Genomic DNA, 19,157 nt, shown 5'->3' with positions numbered 1-19,157 from the left:
GTTGAACATGCATTTGAAACCTGAGGAAAATGGGTCGTTCAAGACATTGTTTAGAAGAACAGCGTACTTTGATTAAAAAGTTGATTGGAGAGGGGAAAACCTATAAAGAGGTGCAAAAAATGATAGGCTGTTCAGCTAAAATGATCTCCAATGCCTTAAAATGGAGAGCAAAACCAGAGAGACGTGGAAGAAAACGGAAGACAACCATCAAAATGGATAGAAGAATAACCAGAATGGCAAAGGCTCAGCCAATGATCACCTCCAGGATGATCAAAGACAGTCTGGAGTTACCTGTAAGTACTGTGACAGTTAGAAGACGTCTGTGTGAAGCTAATCTATTTTCAAGAATCCCCCGCAAAGTCCCTCTATTAAAAAAAAGGCATGTGCAGAAGAGGTTACAATTTGCCAAAGAACACATCAACTGGCCTAAAGAGAAATGGAGGAACATTTTGTGGACTGATGATAGTAAAATTGTTCTTTTGGGGTCCAAGGGCCACAGGCAGTTTGTGAGACGACCCCCAAACTCTGAATTCAAGCCACAGTACACAGTGAAGCATGGAGGTGCAAGCATCATGATATGGGCATGTTTCTCCTACTATGGTGTTGGGCCTATTTATCGCATACCAGGGATCATGGATCAGTTTGCATATGTTAAAATACTTGAAGAGGTCATGTTGCCCTATGCTGAAGAGGACATGCCCTTGAAATGGTTGTTTCAACAAGACAATGACCCAAAACACACTAGTAAACGGGCAAAGTCTTGGTTCCAAACCAACAAAATTAATGTGGCCAGCCCAATCTCCAGACCTTAATCCAATTGAGAACTTGTGGGGTGATATCAAAAATGCTGTTTCTGAAGCAAAACCAAGAAATGTGAATGAATTGTGGAATGTTGTTAAAGAATCATGGAGTGGAATAACAGCTGAGAGGTGCCACAAGTTGGTTGACTCCATGCCACACAGATGTCAAGCAGTTTTAAAAAACTGTGGTCATACAACTAAATATTAGTTTAGTGATTCACAGGATTGCTAAATCCCAGAAAAAAAAAAAATGTTTGTACAAAATAGTTTTGAGTTTGTACAGTCAAAGGTAGACCCTGCTATTTTTTTGAACACACCCTTTCAACTAATTGCCCAATTGCACAGCCTTAAGAGCGTGCATATCATGAATGCTGGGTCTTGTTTGTTTTCTGAGAATCTACTGAACCTACTGGTAACTTGTTTGCCACGTAGCAATAAAAAATATACTAAAAACCTTGATTATTCTGGTTAGTCACATTGTACTGCTATTATTTTGAACAATACTGTATATGTGTATTGTTGTCTATTTTGTACAGTTTGTGTCTTATCATTATTGTTCTGTATATTGGGTGTTCTACTATTGTATTATACGTTTAAATGTTAAAGTATAGAGAGTATTTACAATCTACCGGAAACAAATTCCTTGTATATGTAAGTATACTTGGCCAAATAAACTGATTCTGATTCTGATGCACTATATGTGCTTTTAACACTGGATTTAACGCTTCAGGAAATCTGGCCATGATCAACTGAACTGAATGGCTTTGAAATGTCCTGTCCAAGATCTCAATGTAGACAATGTGTTGGCATTGTTCAGTTTTTAACTTGTTTCTTCCATGGCAATGTTAACACAGATCCAATCCAGAAGGCCTTACTTTGCTATCTGAGTTCAATCAAAAATGTATAATAGCTTGGCAGCAGTGATGCCAGCAAATGTCATTTGTTTGTCAAGTTAATAAAGAAAGAATGAAGAGTCATCGTTTCATTAACTTTAAAAGCGATAATGTTGCATTTAAATAAACTGTGCTGGTCTGTGACCATGAATAAAAATCTTTGCCTGTTTCATGGCATCGCATCAAATGAATCCCTTAACAGCCATCATAGTCAGCAAAAGCAGCATCACACCAACTAACTGCAAACCAATTACTCTATGATTACCAACCACGAAACGACATCAGCGTGTCGGTTGACCCCGACGGCTTCTTCTCTGTCTGTTGAACAGCAGTGAGTCTGAACGTGAGGTTTTGATCAGCAGTGTGAAGCCGGAGAGCATTAGAATAATGGACAGAGAACAGAGTCGTGACTCAACGGCCACATTCCCGATCAGTCGAGAAGCTCAAAGAGCTCGACTCTAAATCACCGTCGCAATGAAAGAACCAGGCTACTGGAAACTAGAACATCTTTACAGCGATGCACACTATTCTGAGTTACACTCAACCGTTTTGAAAAGACTTGTATTCCTAATTGCCTGAACTGAAATGCAAATGTCTGACTTAATTTATTACAGTAAGCAAATCAAGAGAAAACAAGAAAGATGTTGAAGAAAAGAGTGCTGATGTACAAAGACAGAATTGTACGTGTATGCATAAAATACAAATGGAGAGGGAGAGAGAGAGAGAGAGAGAGAGAGAGAGAGAGAAAGGGAGAGAGAGCTTGTCCTTCCTATCCAAAAGTATTTCCTTGATTCTAATCACAGCTATGGGATCATTCTTGGTAACCAAACATCATAAAACAAAAACAAGATGAGATATATACAAACACAGACGTTACACATATAGCCACAAATATACTCACTGTCGTTTCCGCCCCCACTTAGGGACATGAACCTTTGATGTGATTTCAGTTTCTCCGAGCTCATCCAGACATTAGGGTCTTAAATGAGATCACCGAATGTCTGGATGAAATATGAAAATTATATGCACCATCGTAAGACTCATACTTCAAAGCAACAACAGGAGGACTTGACGTAGGTTAGCGTGAAGCTTAACAGCGTTGGCTTTTATCGTTTATTTTTTTGACATTTTACTTGTGCGTCACTCCTGTTGTCTTCCCAACCACTGAGCAGAATCTTAAACATGTCAACAGCACCGGGTGAAGCTTAAGTGAGTAGTTTCTCTCTTAAGTTTACTTACTCAAGTGAGATGCATGCAATCACATATCTGACGTTTTTTATAGCGGAGCGAATCAGACCTGTGAGCTTGCATACACAAAAATATCTCTCCCAATCATATGGACAAGCATAGACAAGCAAGATTACAGTTTAAAAAATGCTGGGTTATTTTTAACCCAGCACTCTGTCAAAGAGACAAATCCAGTCTGTTGGGTTTTACTGTAATTGAACCAATGCTGGGTTGTTTTAACCCAAAACATTTTCTGGTTTAATTTAACTCAATGGATGGGCTTGTCCATTTCTGACCCAATGCTGGGTAATTTTAAATAACCTGCTGTGTTTGGTTTTGAGGATTTGTTGACTAATGATACAAAGAGAAACTGACCATTACTAATAATAATAATATAGAAGAGAGTGGGGCACAACTTAACGCTTTTTGACTTTGGCTCTATCATTCAAAAAATATTTATGTTAGATAAATAATTTTTTTACACAATCAACACACCTACTGTTATCATACAATTACACTAAAAGTGACAGGAGTGCAAATGTTACAACTTACCCCACAGGTGGAGAAAGATTTACCCTGCGTTAGTTTGTGCCCTGCTCACCCCTATATATTAAAATACAATAACACAGTAACAAATATATGTAAAACTACGTAAACCAGAATTAGAATTATGATGTGAGTTGGAATAAATAGGTCAGTCAACTTCCCTTTTCATTTTAGAAGTCCACAATACAGCACTGATACAGACATACAAAAGGTGTATGTGCTGATAAGGCTGAGGGCATGAGGTAAGAAAGGATGGAAACTGTTGCTCATATTTCACCCCTGCTCCTTTCCAAAGGGATACCATAGAAATCAGTTTGTGCGTTAATAAAAGAAAGAAAGAAAGAATGAAAGAAAGAAAGGTGTCATCTATATTTAGTGTTGTCTGAGCATGTGTTTAGGAACAGACTGTTGGCTCATTGTAAGGTTCTTTTGATTTGGAAATATGAATGTCCCATGAGAGACAAACAAAATGCTGAATTTGCATAATTTGCGCTGACTCAGACCCACAGCATGGCAGAATGATGTCCAGCCTTTCACTGTTTGTTTATGGTTGCTAACAATAACATTATGACAAGGAAATATTTGAGTTATTGTAATCTAATCTTTACCCTAAAAGGTTGCTTTTTCATTGTCCAGTAATTTAACCCAAACGTGCTTTTGTCTTGCTTTATAGGAAGAGTCTTATAAAAATATACAGTGGGGGTCCAACTGTCAAGAACAACTTGTGAAAATCTTTCTATATTGCATTTTATTCTAATTTATGGACGAAACAGTTTGAAATAAAATGAAAATATATATTGATAACATGAATTTCAGAATTTATCAGTATTCATGTCATTTATGGTATAATGACCGTGCACTCGTGCTAGCATAAACCATGTTTATTCAAAAGCAGATAATCCATTTTATACCAGCATTTAAAAAATGTTCAACAGAGCATCTCGTCGTCAATAAAAACAAGGTTATCTGACATTTTACAGTAGATGTAGAAATGGCACAGAATAGGTGCCAAAGAATGCATTTAAATATTATGTTTATTTGTTCTCTGATATCTACATTTAATGTTTGTGACTTAAGTCACAAAAATTAAGTGCAAAAAATATTTTTTAAGTTTTTACAAGTCCATATACGACCCTAAGATAAGATATTAGGGAGTAAACAAAGACTGACAACGAAATATCGGTGTATGTTATAGTACAGTTTACATATACTCATGGGCGTAATGTCCACTGGGGATGGAGGGACATGTCCCCCCACTTTTCAAAATCCTGATCGTGAATTTTTAACGGCACGTTGTCTTCGACAAGGAAGAACAGGAACGAGCAGAACAAGGAAGAGTCTGCCTGTGTCGACGGGGCGCCGTAAGGGGGATGCTTGGGATGATTCTAATGGCCCATAAATTTTTGAAGTCCCCAACCATGGACCTTTCTCCGCCCAGTCTTTACTCTCAGTTTTTAGCACGGCATGAGGAGTAAACTTTAGAAGAGAACAAGTTGTGTGTATTTACTGCTATTTGCTATGCATATTTCCTTACTATAAATGCAGTTTACATAATGTGACACTTGGGGAATACAAAACAAAATTACGTTCCCTGTTTTGTGTTATGATTCTGACGCAAAGTCAACCGTTATAAGCTGTTTTAAATTACATAGCCCGTATAAGATAATTAACATAAACAAAAAAAAAATTCAGTTACACACCGAAACGTCTTGTAACAAAATATGCCAAGGAAGTATTTTTATGCATCCCCGAGAATCGAGTTGATTGTGATGAGACAGAAACGCAACGAATGCTAAACTAGTATTAAACAATAATGTATATTAAAGCTTCTCTGCCTGTGAAAACTAGACTAATGTCTCAAATTTTATTGTGAGCATCACAGTTTGATTTCAAGCATTCATTTCACTACAATTTCAATCACTGTCATGACATTACTCAGTCAATTTTAAAGATATTAAGTTTATATTTTCACATGTTCTTTACATTATGTAGGGTGATTTTATGCAGAAAACAGTAAACTTTACAAATAAACCTTATACATAGCATATTCTTCTTGGCAGAATTGATCATTATTATTTCCTGTATTTTGTATCACAATAGTCCCTAAACGTACGTAAATGCAGGGAATGGGATTTAAAGCAACACTAAAGAGGTTATTTTTACCTTAAAATAACATTTCCAAAACAGTTTCAGTTGTTCATCCACTCGAAACAGGGTGAACGGCACTTTCACATTCGCTTTGCAGCTCTCAATCGGCAAAAAAGCACTGAAGAAGTTTTCAACCGTTGGGTCGCGGTCCTGGAATTCGAGTGAAAACTACAAAAACCTGCTTTACGGCAGATCTACAATCCAATCAGAGCCAGCTTTGCTGCAGTAGGCTAAATTATTTACACCAGTGGTAATGGACAATTCCGCTTCCAACCTGTAGGGGGAGCAAAGACCAAAAACTCTTTAGTGTTGCTTTAAGTCGAAAAATTTTCCCCCATTTTGTCTCCCCCTCACTTCTCAAACCAAAGTTACACCCTTGCATATACTACAGTATATTATACTACAGTACTGTACATAGAATACACTATATACATTAAAAGAATATAAAATAAATACATTTTTTAAAATGATCACTCACAAATGTGGTGACCAAACACTTAAAATGACGTGACAAAGATTTGTTATATAGGCAGGTGTGTTTAACATTTTAACAATAAACTTTATTATTTAAAATGAGTCTGATATCAGTGCATAAAACAGTAAACTTTGCTTATTATAAATAACTTTAAAACTGAAACAGAACAAAATACATACAACTTGAATCAATGGCAGTTTTGAAGAGAATAACGTTATATTGGACTTGTATTGAAAAGGGAAACTTGAAGACAATGCTTGACTGACAACATACTGATGTAAGCTAATGTTTAATCTAGTGCACAAAGTTTTTATAACAGAAACCCACAGTGTTTGGCGCAGACTTTAGACTTTTATAACTAAAGCATCTGCTCTCAGCCTACTTTATTTAGCGAGGGTGTAAAGTTACGCTACCTTATTTTATCAAATGCTCTGAAATGAGCATGTTCACCAACAACACAAGTAGCTGTTATCTCACATACTGTACGATTAGTGCACGACTTCACGTCAGTTTGGCCTAATAGCTATCATTAACTAGCATATAGGATTAACTCGGCAGTCACAAATTTGTTTTTAGCCTTGTAACAACATTGTACTTAATTTAATGTGTAATATAATGTTGGGAGCGTACATTGCGACAGTAACGTCACAGTTGGTGTTATGTTGAGATTGGCCTGTTTTCTAGCTGTCTTTTGCATGCATGAGGTTTACATAAGAAAAGAGGAAACAATAGTGTTTGAGGCTCATGATATGTCATTACCATTTACAGAACTCCTAATATTAATCTATGCCAAGGTAAATACAGTTTTTCATTCTACAGCACCTTTAAATATTTTACAGTTTATGACCTAATCTTTCTCTGTTTTTGTTTTTTATATGTCTGTTCACTTTCAGGTTTTAAATACATTAGGGTTTTTGGATCCAGCTCTATATTTACATATACGCAATACTGTATTTCTGTCAACACCTTAACTGTGGCCTAGTTAAAACTGTCAAGTAAAAGCATAATATGTGTGATATGTCGAGATATGATGCATGACAGTGCTATGCAACACTTCTTACAAGACACACTGAACTTTCAATAATGCATTCAGTGGTAAAGTGCCATATAATTAAGATGAAGGCCCAAAAAGGTACAGAAAAGAACAAAACATCAAGAAGAACCACAAAAAGATGAATGTACTTTTCCAAACGTGCCCCTAAAAATGACTAAATAAACAAATAATACTATAGTGGTACTATGCTATAGTAATGGTATCAGTCATTTAATACCATGTTACTAAATGATTACTATATAAGTGTATAAAGTATTTTCCAAAACAGAAAAATGCCATGTTTAGTTCTTATTAGAGGCAGATTAAGGTGACTCGATTACAAAAAAGACCCACAGAATTCACAACTACAACCGTCACAACCCCATAATTTTACTATAGATGGCTCTAATTTTCTTAAGGAATGCATTAAACCTTGTGTCTAGTATTATTGCGTTGTAGAGACTGTGGTCTGTTTGCACTTTGTTTACATTAGCACTGTTGTGTAGGGAGTGTACCTTCTCATAATGACAACACCAACCACCGAAGGCTGTTTATCCCTTTTTCCATTTCTAAATCATGTTTTGCATTTTGGCTTATGGGCTTCAACTGAGATCATGTCCCGGCACATCAAAGGAAAGCATTAATAGTGATGCTGTTTTTAAGTGCCTGGTACACTACAAAAGCATGATGCAGGAGAGATTTGTATCGGTAATCACTCTGCCGACAGGGATTCAGAGGCTTCTTTTTTTGACAGCATAAAAAATAACATTACAAAGTGCCTGATCTACACACTCACTGCTTTCATTTTCAAACCTGTCAGCGCAGGTCTTCTGCAGAGCCGTGGACAAACTTCATTTAGCTGAATCTGTTCTATTTTGAGTTATTTTCATGCATTGACCCTTTGTCCCTGCCAATCACGCACCTGCTGCATTTGAATTGGATAGGGAAAGCGATGCCCTGTGGGTGTGGCACAAGCTCACGAATGCGATGGTTTAAAAATGCTTAGAGCTAAAATAAAAAGCCACTGATAAGGTCTTTTGAGGCCTGCTGTGAGACCCATGGGGTCTACACTTCGATACACACACACAATCACACAAATAGGCGCATGCTTGAAGCCACTTATTAATAATGAAAGCAGCCTTTGTATGACCTCTGTTTGAACTCACGCAGATGAAAAATAGGAACAGCTTCACCACTCGCTGCCCTGGTGACCACATCCAAGCAACTAACTTCAAATGTAAAACCTGCTAAAGGAATATGAAAATATGCGATTATTAAAAAAACATGAGATGAATAGAAAAATATAAACACCTAAATGTTTTAGAATGGTGTTTGAAGAGCATGCATCACAGCTGGCCTGTCAATCATTATTATTTAAGGTGAGACTAAAGCTAATGATAGCAAAGCTTTGATAGCAAACTAATCAGGCACCATCGGGTAAAAACTAAAGACCTACAGACCTCACAAACATACATTAGCATATACATAATGTCCTGCTGTACTGTATACAGCATATTGACATCCTGATGGGACAAGGAGAGAATTACTCATCTAAATTTAAGCTTTTGATTAATGTGTGTACGCACTAAACATCACTTTCTCATTATATTTAAAACCCTAATGAGAATAGTGTTTGTGGGTCAGGAATGCATGCTGAGAAAAACACTGCATCTATGTACTTGCCCTCTTCCACTTCCTGTGCAAACCACAGCCTTTAGTTTCTATGCTCACACGCTATAGATCTACAGCCGCATTTTACAAGACGGTTTAACGTATTCAAGCACGCAGGCACGCAAACACGTGTATACAGTAACCTATAAGTAACCTCCCACAATGACAGAGATCCAGGAATGTTAACAGATACACCAGCACAGATCAACAGCAGGGCAACAAATAACGACATACAGAAACTTCTTCATCACTAAGCGAGATACGCTGAGGAAGTGAAAAACCCGAAACCTTTTACAGTAACATCAGCACGATTATTCTTTATGCCAGTGATACTGCCAATGCCATACACATTAAAAAAGTCATACATAAAAAACACCTATTTACTAAATAGCTAGCTGTGTATGTTATATTAAAAATGAAATTTGTTACATTCTTTAGTTTTAGAAACAGAAAAATAAAAAACAAGCCCTAAACAGTACACCAAACACTTTCTATTTTCTCGGTTTAATAATAAAAAGATAATTCACCCAAAAATGAAAATTCTGTCATCGTTTACTAACTCTCATGTTGATACAAACCTGTATATATTTTTTGTTCTGATGAACACAAAGGAAGATATTTTGAGAAATGTTTGTAACCAAATTGTTCATGGACCCCATTTACTTCAAAAGTATCATTTTTCTTACTATGGAACTCTGGGGTCCACGTACGGTTTTGAATTTTCATTTTTGGGTGACGTATCCATTTATTTCAGGACTAGGCCTAAAGGGGGTCGCATACCGGACGCGCAGCTCAGCGGTGCGCCATTTTAAAAAAATCTAACACATTGTTTTCTATAAGTATACGCACACCGCCGCCGACAGGTGGCGCCTGTCCGTGGCGCCCAGCTACGACTCAGGAAGTTGTTCAAATCCCTGTCGCGTCACTCACATAGTTTAACATTAAAGGGACAGTAAATAGGGTTTTAAGTGTTTTATTAATCAAAATCAATGTTTTTATTCATAAATATTTCCTCATTGGTGTCAAATGACCTCTGCCAGGGATCTGACTTTTCTTTGTTAGCTTAAAATTTATTTTCTTTACTTACATTAAACAGGTACGTCAAAAGAGGCTTCCATGTCGTTCCGCCATACTGATAAACAATAATAGCAGACAAAAAGCACTAGCCTACCAACTCGTTTCCACAACGCAATTTAATTCAGAAAATGTGAACTAGCAGAAACGGACAAGGAGATCAGTGATTACATAACGACTACCGTAGTTGCAACACGCATTTGGAAAAGCGAGGCGCTAGAGAGCACTATTCCTTTAAATGTAAAATACAATTTCACCACTAGATGGGGTAAAACCTACTTATTTTCCCTTTAAATAACATCATATTTGTCCCAAATCATTAACGATTAACATTGGCTGCTAACGTATATTTTGCATTTTGAAGTAGACCCTATCTGACTAAGCTTGTTTAATGTGCACTTCATGTGTACAATACCTCCGAGTTGTCCTAGGCGCAACACGGCGGTGCATGGCTGTACGTTCGGTGTGCGACCCCCTTTAGTTATATTATGATATTCAATCAGTTTTTATAAACATACCTTACATACAAAAAAAACAATACTGGTGTGCATCTTAAAACGAAAGAATGGCACTGATATATGTTAAGATATGTCAGTACAAAATGTTTTTAAATGAAGGCAGCTCAAAATGCATTTTAGTCTGGGACTAGGATATGTCCTGTCCAGGAAACCGCCCCTTTTCCAATAGATCCAACCCCAAGCAAACACACCAAAGCCATAATGTGCTAAGGGTTACTCGAAAATTCAAGGCAGGTGTGTTGGAGTAGTTTTGGAATTAAAATCCACACCGCGGTACCGTAGCCCTCCAGGAAAAGTGTTGGCTTGGTGTAAACAATGTGGCTCTGTGGTGCTTTCAACATCACCCTGTTTGTTTGAGCGGTCCAGCATAGCAACATTAACCCAACCAATGACACAGGCAGGATTATCTATTAATCCAGCCAATGGTATTGAGGTCAAATTTTTGTGACATCTGTCTGAAAACATTATTGTTTGGTATTTGCTCAGAAAAGACACTTTAAATTGGCTTTGTTTGGTTAAAAAGGTTGAAAAAATAAAAATGCATCTATGCAGCGGTAGTTATGCATAACATGTGCATCAGAAATGAGCACCTTTCAGTTTCTCACTCACTCTGTATCATTCTCACACCAGTCACGGATGTTGTTGCCCACTAACTATCTACATCTCCCACGACCCACTTACTGCCATCTCACATCCGCCTCTTCCTCTCTTGCTTTGAGTCATATCAATGGGTTCACAAGCAGGTCGCAAAATGACTCAAAATGAAAGTCTCAACAAGGTCTGGAGCTGATTTGTTATAGAAAAATGTTTCGTCACTGGCATATTAAGCTATGACCCAATTTTTTACAGTGAGATCTGATTGAAGCTCTTAATAAAATGACTTAGCTTTGATTTGATTTCATTTTTGGTTTAGGAGAATGAACAGTCTAGTCGTATTCACCTTGTTACCATCTGTCTTCCTCGGACAAAAGTGCACAAGGAAAACGTGCACGCAGATGCACGCCGCTCAGTCGTGTTGGGTCTGGAATGTGCTGCGTATGAATGAATCGTTGGAGCATTGATTCAGAAGCACGACCGCTGCGCTGTTTTGCTTTTCTCGTGAGCTCACAGGGACGACACAACCTGCTATTATTATCAGCCGCAGTGGGGAAGAGCCCTGAAATAGGACCAACTATAGCACCATTCGCTCTCCGCCTCTCTCTTCATTCTGTCTGTGCTAACCTGTAGAGGCGTAGGTGTTGAGATGTTTATTTTTTGAATGCCACGTCGGTATAATTATGCTTGGAATTATGCCTGCGTAAGCTGGGAGAGAAGATCTGCACGTACACGGCTCTACCGTAGCGACTCACAAGGGAATTCAAATGAGGAACGACCAGAACAACACCTGTAGGGCATGATGAACTATTAACACACACACACATGCACAAGACTACGCATAAACACACTACGTGACCACAAATACACACGCCCATACGAAAACTTATGAACCAGATTTGGTACACTATGTTAACGTTTTTCCTGACTCACTAACGAGTTCAACCGGGTTGAATGATGGATGACACGTGATTCTAAAATGTGCAGAGCAATTAATGCTGAGTGGGTGGATGCTATATGAAAAGTATAGTGTGTGAAAGACTGAATTGAATTGACCTGTGTGTGCTTATCATTGGTTCAGAAGACTATCAGGCAAAGTTGTGACTCTAGAAAATGTACAGTTTTTCAGCAGCACTGACAAGTTTTAGAAACTATGATAGGAGTTTTTTATCCTTACTGTAAATATTTATGCTTAACTGCAGCATGATGATAAAAAGTAGTGCTTGCTTGCCCATGCAAAACTTGATGTCCACCCAAATCGATTGACATTCCTATTTCCCAGACTAAAAGTGTGTTCACACTTGGCTTCTCAGGCTGTTTCTAAACAACTTTGGTTTGAACCAAAGTAATCTAAACAAACCAAAAACAGGATGTGATGACAAAATGCGACCCAAAAAAACACACAATTTGTAATATATGTGTATTATATTTTCATGTATGCTTATAATGGAAGAGTTCCTGGGTCTGTTTTGACACTTGTTATGACATTTTATAAGTTTTTTGTGAGTTGCCATAGGTAAAAATACCCTTATATGTTTACTCGTAATAAGTGCGTTTAGCTTAGCACAAAGCATCGTATTGATTTGTCTGCAAAACCGGTTGCAAAATACATCTTATAAAAGCTGACCAATCAGGTGGTGACCTTACCCGTATGCCTTCAGGTCCGGTTTGCTGCTAAAAATGCCAGTGTGAATGCTAAAGCCTAGAGTATAGTTTGTTTTTTACTTTTACATGAATGTAAATGCATGGTCCAACGCACTGCTTTGCAAAGCATAGTTTATTTGACTCGTACGCAGATGTGCATTGTGACAACATGCAATACATCTCCTGGGCTACATACTACATTTTCCTGTATGCGCATATGTGCGTACAGTATGCGTGGTTACAAGAATCTGGTGGGGGGACTACAGTGCAGGCATACAATTCTTATGATGCAATTCGTGTCATGTGCACTGTACGCAGACCCTCACGTACACATAAAAACCAGACTATAGTTCTAGTTTAAAGGGGACATATCTTGAAAATCTGACTTTTTTATGTTTAAGTGCTATAATTGGGTCCCCAGTGATTCTATCAACCTAGAAAATGTGAAAAAGATCAACCCAGTAACTTAGTTTTGGTAAACTAATCTCTGCAAGCATGTAAAAAATAGGTCATTAAAATTTGGCTCCCCTTGTGATGTCAGAAGGGGATAATACCGCCCCTTAATCTGCACTATCCAACCACGACACTGCCATTTAGTGCAGAGATCAACTCATTTGCATGTTAAAGGACACACCCAAAAACGCCACATTTTTGCACACACCTACAAAGTGTCAATTTTAACCAGGGTTGTAAAGTACTTGAGTAAATGTACTTCATTACTGTACTTAAGTATTTTTTGGGCTACTTTGTACTTGCACTGAGTATCAAAAATATAGGCAACTTTTACTCTCTACTCAATTACATTTTTGATTGGGTATTTGTACTCTTTACTCCACTACATTTCAAATGACACTTAACGTTACTCGCTACATTGTTTATTCGTCAAATAAAAACGAGACGAAAGTGTCAGAGGGTGATGATGGATAGAATCTGTGGTCGCGAGGTTACACGCACACACACAACTGAGGGACTTCATTTGGCGCTGCGCAGAGCAATCGTATGAAATCAAAGTACTGCGAGAGTGAATCAAATGCATATGGAGAAGTCTGGTCTCGCGGTACTTTGATGTCAAACGCTGAATGGCTTGCGTTAGCCACCGTAGCGGGACATCTGCGTGCTGCGTATGTCATAAACTGTAGAGAAAAGTTCGCGTCTTGTCTGAGAGAAGAGATAAAGAGCAAACATATGGATGCATATCACATTTGCTTCAGTCAAGGGACCCTTTGTTAAACATGTGATGCTACAATCAAAACAAAAGTGATGCGCGATTGGAGGAGGGTCATCCCGCAACTCAAAGGCAAGCACAAATGTTTATATACTCTGATGCTACTTTATCAGCTAACCTGAGCTGTTAAGTTTCATAACTTGATATAACTTACTATATAAGCCAAAATAAACCAGCGAGGTCCTGTACTTATTGCCCGAGTAACTTAAGTACATTAAAAGATTGATAATAAGTATACAATTTCACTGTCCTCACATTTAATCAAGTATGCTGTAATGTATTTACTGTAAAGAGGGATGCATGAAGGAAGAAATGTAGTGCACCTAATGTGAGATAGTGGTGTTATGTACTACATGTGTTTACAATTAATCTTTCAAATTAACAACTTCACGTTTTTAATTTGCATTATCATATTTCTGTTAGTGTAATTTTAGTTTACTGTAATTTTTTAAATATTAAAATTATATCTTTTTTAGAATAGGCCTATATAAGAATATTTGGTAACACTTTACAATAAGGTTCATTAGTTAACAGTTAAATAGTTAATGTATTAACCAACTTGAACAAACCATGAGCAATACATTTGTTACATTATTAATTCATCTTTGTTAATGTTAGTTAATAAAAATTGAAGCTTTAATTGTTTGTTCATGTTAGTTCAGAGTGCATTAACTAATGTTAACAAGATTTTAATAAAGTATTAGTAATTGTTGAAATTAACATTAACAAAGATGAATAAATGCTGTATAAGTGCAGTTCATTATTAGTTCATGTTAACTAATGTAGCTAACTAATGTTAACTAATGAACCTTATTGTAAAGTGTTACCATATATTTATATCACAAAGTTAGGCTATATATTTTTCAGCATGGCACATTCAAGTACACAATGACACTAGACTAAAATTAAATGGGTTTAAATTAAATTTAATGTAGATTTCTAGACTAAAATCTCATGGCATTTAGTTGAATAAAATTAGACTAAAACTAAATCAATTCAGATGACAAAAATATGACTAAAACTAAATTAAATTTTAGTCAAAAGACTATCACTATGTTTAATCTGTGTTTGTTCTGCCAGGTCAAAATTTTGAGGTGTTTGATTTCTCTTCTATATTAGGAAATAAAACCTAATTTCTTAGTTTTCACTGCCCAGACCTACAATGTCTCTTTGTGTTGAGGACTAGTGCATCTTTGAGCCAACATTCAGTACGAGTAAAAATACTTGAGTACTTTTAAATTGGGTTACTTTAATACTTTTACTCAAGTCGTATTTAAATTGGTGACTTGTAACTTGTAGTGGAGTAATTTTTACAGTAAGGAATTTGTATATTTACTCAAGTATGGCTTTCAGCTACTCTTTACACCTCTGATTTTAACATTCTATAATAAATGATCTATATAGTATTTTGAGCAAAAATTTCCCATATGTACTCTGGAGGCACCAAAGATTTACTTTACATCTTAAAAAAGTCTTGTGAAATGTGGCCTTTAAGCAAACCAGGATTTTCTTTTGTGGTCCAGACCAAAATAACCAAGAGAAGTGAACTACAAGTACGAACACGGCCATCGTTCTTTCCTTCTGTGTAATTTTACACTTTATAATGTCCACCAAGTAAAGAATTTTGAAATCTTTTCTCCTACTAAATTGCTAGCACATTTAGCCTTGAGGTATCAATCACCCCTCATCTAAACCTTAAACACTGAGGTTAAAAGACATTCCAGTATCAAGATTATAGTATAAAATAAAGCAATGAGTTCTGGATGAATATAATATTAATAAGATGTGTGGATCTATGTTTGAGAGACTCACGTTTCCTCATGCTGAAGCACAGTTGTCTTCATCTCCTCCAGATGAGTGTAGGCTTGCTGGAGCTCCTCTCTCAGTGCTCTCTCTCTCTCCACACTCCCTCTCTCTCTCTCCAGCTCCCTCTCCACTTCCAGCAGACGCTCCTGCAGACGCTGGAACTCGTGCAGGATCAAATAGCTCACGCCACAGTAACGGCAGGCCTTCTCTGAATGATCCATCTGATCACACACACAGTATATACATTCATTAATGTGCAGTTTTATAATTACCACAAACACTATTAAAGGAATATTCCATTTTCTTAAAAGAAAAATCCAGATAATTTACTCACCACAATGTCATCCAAAATGTTGATGTCTTTCTTTGTTCAGTCGAGATGAAATTATGTTTTTTGAGGAAAACATTGCAGGATTTTTCTCATTTTAATGGACTTTAATAGACACCAACAATTAACACTTAATTCAACACTTAACAGTTTTTTTCAACGGAGTTTCAAAGGACTCTAAACGATCCCAAACGAGGCATAAGGGTCTTGTCTAGCAAAACGATTGTCATTTTTGACAAGAAAAATAACAAATATACACTTTTAAAGCACAACTTTTCGTTTAGGTCCGGTCCAGCGCGACCTAACGTAAATGCGTAGTGACGTAGGGAGGTCACGTGTTACATATATAAAACGCACATTTGCGGACCATTTTAAACAATAAACTGACACAAAGACATTAATTAGTATCAGTTGACATACAACAACGTAGGAACGGTCCTCTTTTACCACATTTGTAAACACTGGGGCGGAGTTTCGCGTTCGTCCTCTGTGACCTCTTGACGTGATGACGTATTGCGTCGGGTCACGCTAGCGCATGACGACCAAATCTAAACGAGAAGTTGTGTTTTTAAAGTGGATATTTGTTATTTTTATTGTCAAAAATGACAATCGTTTTGCTAGATAAGACCCTTATGCCTCGTTTGGGATCGTTTAGAGTCCTTTGAAACTCCGTTGAAAAAACTGTTAAGTGTTGAGTTGAGTGTTAAGTGGTGGTGTCCATTAAAGTCCATTAAAATGAGAAAAATCCTGCAATGTTTTCCTCAAAAAACATAATTTCTTCTCGACTGATCAAAGAAAGACATCAACATTTTGGATGATATGGTGGTGAGTAAATTTTATGGATTTTTCTTTTAAGAAAATGGAATATTCCTTTAAAGGATTAGCCCATTTTCTTAAAAAAAATCCAGATAATTTACTCACCACCATGTCATTCAAAATGTTGTTTTCTTACTTTGTTCAGTCGAGAAAAAATTATGTTTTTTTGAGGAAAACATTTCAGGATTTTTTTCATTTTAATGGACTTTAATGGACCCCAACACTTGCAGTTTAAAATTGCAGTTTTAAAGGACTCTAAACTATCCCAAATGAGGCATAAGGGTCTTACCTAGCGAAACGATTGTCATTTAGAAAAAAAAATGCACTTTTAAACCACAACTTCTCGTCTTCCTCCGGTCCTGTGATGCGCCAGCGCGACCTCACGTAATACGTCACCACGTCAAGAGGTCAAAATGCCAAAAATGTTATTTTATTTTACTACACTTATGCCTCATTTGGGATCATTTAGAGTCCTTTGAAACTGCAATTTTAAACTGCATTAAAAGTGTTGGGGTCCATTAAAGTCCATTAAAATTAGAAAAATACTGGAATGTTTTCCTCAAAAAACACAATTTCTTCTCGACCGAACAAAGAAAAACATCAACATTTTGGATGACATGGTGGTGAGTAAATTATGTGGGTTTTTTTTTTTTTAAAGAAAATTGACTAATCCTTTAAGGTTTTCTTAAATTATGATCTTGTGGTATGGAAAGCACTGTGTTTTACAAATACCGTAAATACAATTTTAGGTAACACGCATAGATACTCCTGAAAACACACAACTACACAAATCCAAAATTTCCAGGCAGCATTTATCATCCATTGCATTACATAGCACTTCTTTTTAATTTATCTCACGAGTTAGTACACTCTAAAAAAACAAACGGTGCTATATAGCACCAAAACAATTGCTTTGGATCGTAACGATAGAAGAACCATTTTAGTGCCATATAGCACCGGTGAAGAACCAGTGAAGCACCAGTGAAGCACCAGTGAAGCACCAGTGAAGCACCAGTGTAGAACCATATAGGGGCCATATAGCACCACATATGGTTCTACATAGCACTATATGGTTCTACACAGGTGCTTCACTGGTGCTTCACTGGTGCTTCACTGGTTCTTCACCGGTGCTATATGGCACTAAAAATGGTTCTTCTATCGTTATGATCCAAAGCAACTGTTTTGGTGCTATATAGCACCGTTTGTTTTTTAGAGTGTACTGTACACAGTCGCACTTCACTAAACCTAATGGCAGTTTTATAATAACCTTCTGAGCATGACAAATTACCAAGTCATGCTTCTTTTACCCGCACTGCAAAAGACCTGTCAGAGCACAAATACCACACCAAAGACCACTAACTTCCTACTGAACACAATGCTGTGAACGTGTTCTTCTTACGTTTCATTTGTGACTATAAACAGAAGTTTGTACATGAGGTCAGGCACTGTATGTTTCTTTAGTTTCTAATCACCTCAGTTTCTGTCGCATTTACTGTAAGAGATCACGTGATCATGTTTGCCGAACCTGCAGCTGTGTTAAAGTAGTTTTACTGTAAAGATCACTGTGCACTGTGAAACATTAAGATTTGAGTGGTCATGAAATGAGAAGTGATAGAGATGTTTCTGTTTAGAGGGAAACCAGAAAGATTTATTTGCATTTGTATCATTACATCTCGTGTCACATCGAAGATATTCATCTGTTCGCTCTGTGCTATTTATTCACAGGATGGCAAATGAATGCAGAACATACTGTAGACATATTCATAAATATGTCATTCTTATTTTCTATATCCTTAAACAATCATGTAGTGTCTTGGAAAATGAGTACAAAAGATCGCTGCAAGAAATTTTGGTACACTTTACAATAAGGTTGTATTAGTAAACATTAGTAAATGCATTAACTAACAATCAATGAACAATACAGTTTTTCAACATGTATTTATTCTGGTTAATGTTAGTTAATGTCAATACAGTAATTCATGTTAGTTCATGGTAGTTACAATGTTTGATTTCATAATTGGCCGAAATAAACATTAACTAAGATTACTAAATGGTGAAGAAGTATGGTTCATTGTTAGTTCATGTTTGCTAATGCAATAACTTATTGTTAACAAATACAACATTATTGTAAAGTGTTCCCAAAGTTTGTATTTTATTACTAAATTATTATTTAATTAATAACACACCTTAATAATTTTGTTTTAAAGTATAACTAAATATCCTTTTAACAGGATGACAAAGAAACAACATCAAAGATTTGAAAAGAAACAAAAGCTTTGAGATAATATAACTTGAATTACCACAGCGAAGATTTTTTGATCATCCTCTCATCACTTCATTCATTTTCACGGGACGAACA

At 36.7% G+C, this 19,157-nt stretch overlaps 1 protein-coding gene across 1 annotated transcript in view; it reads right to left on the bottom strand.

The window, feature by feature from the left end:
* The window catches only part of lekr1 (Leucine-, glutamate- and lysine-rich protein 1), a 119,917-nt gene that overhangs the window by 95,929 nt on the left and 4,831 nt on the right, over positions 1-19,157 (bottom strand). The window contains exon 3 of the mRNA XM_065282673.2: positions 15,661-15,875. Within this exon, the coding sequence (XP_065138745.1) occupies positions 15,661-15,875 (215 nt within the window). The remainder of the gene's footprint in view (positions 1-15,660; positions 15,876-19,157) is intronic.

Source organism: Paramisgurnus dabryanus, chromosome 9 (genome assembly GCF_030506205.2).
Source record: "Paramisgurnus dabryanus chromosome 9, PD_genome_1.1, whole genome shotgun sequence".
In the NCBI taxonomy this organism is placed as follows: domain Eukaryota; kingdom Metazoa; phylum Chordata; class Actinopteri; order Cypriniformes; family Cobitidae; genus Paramisgurnus; species Paramisgurnus dabryanus.
This window is presented reverse-complemented; position numbering and strand designations above follow the sequence as displayed.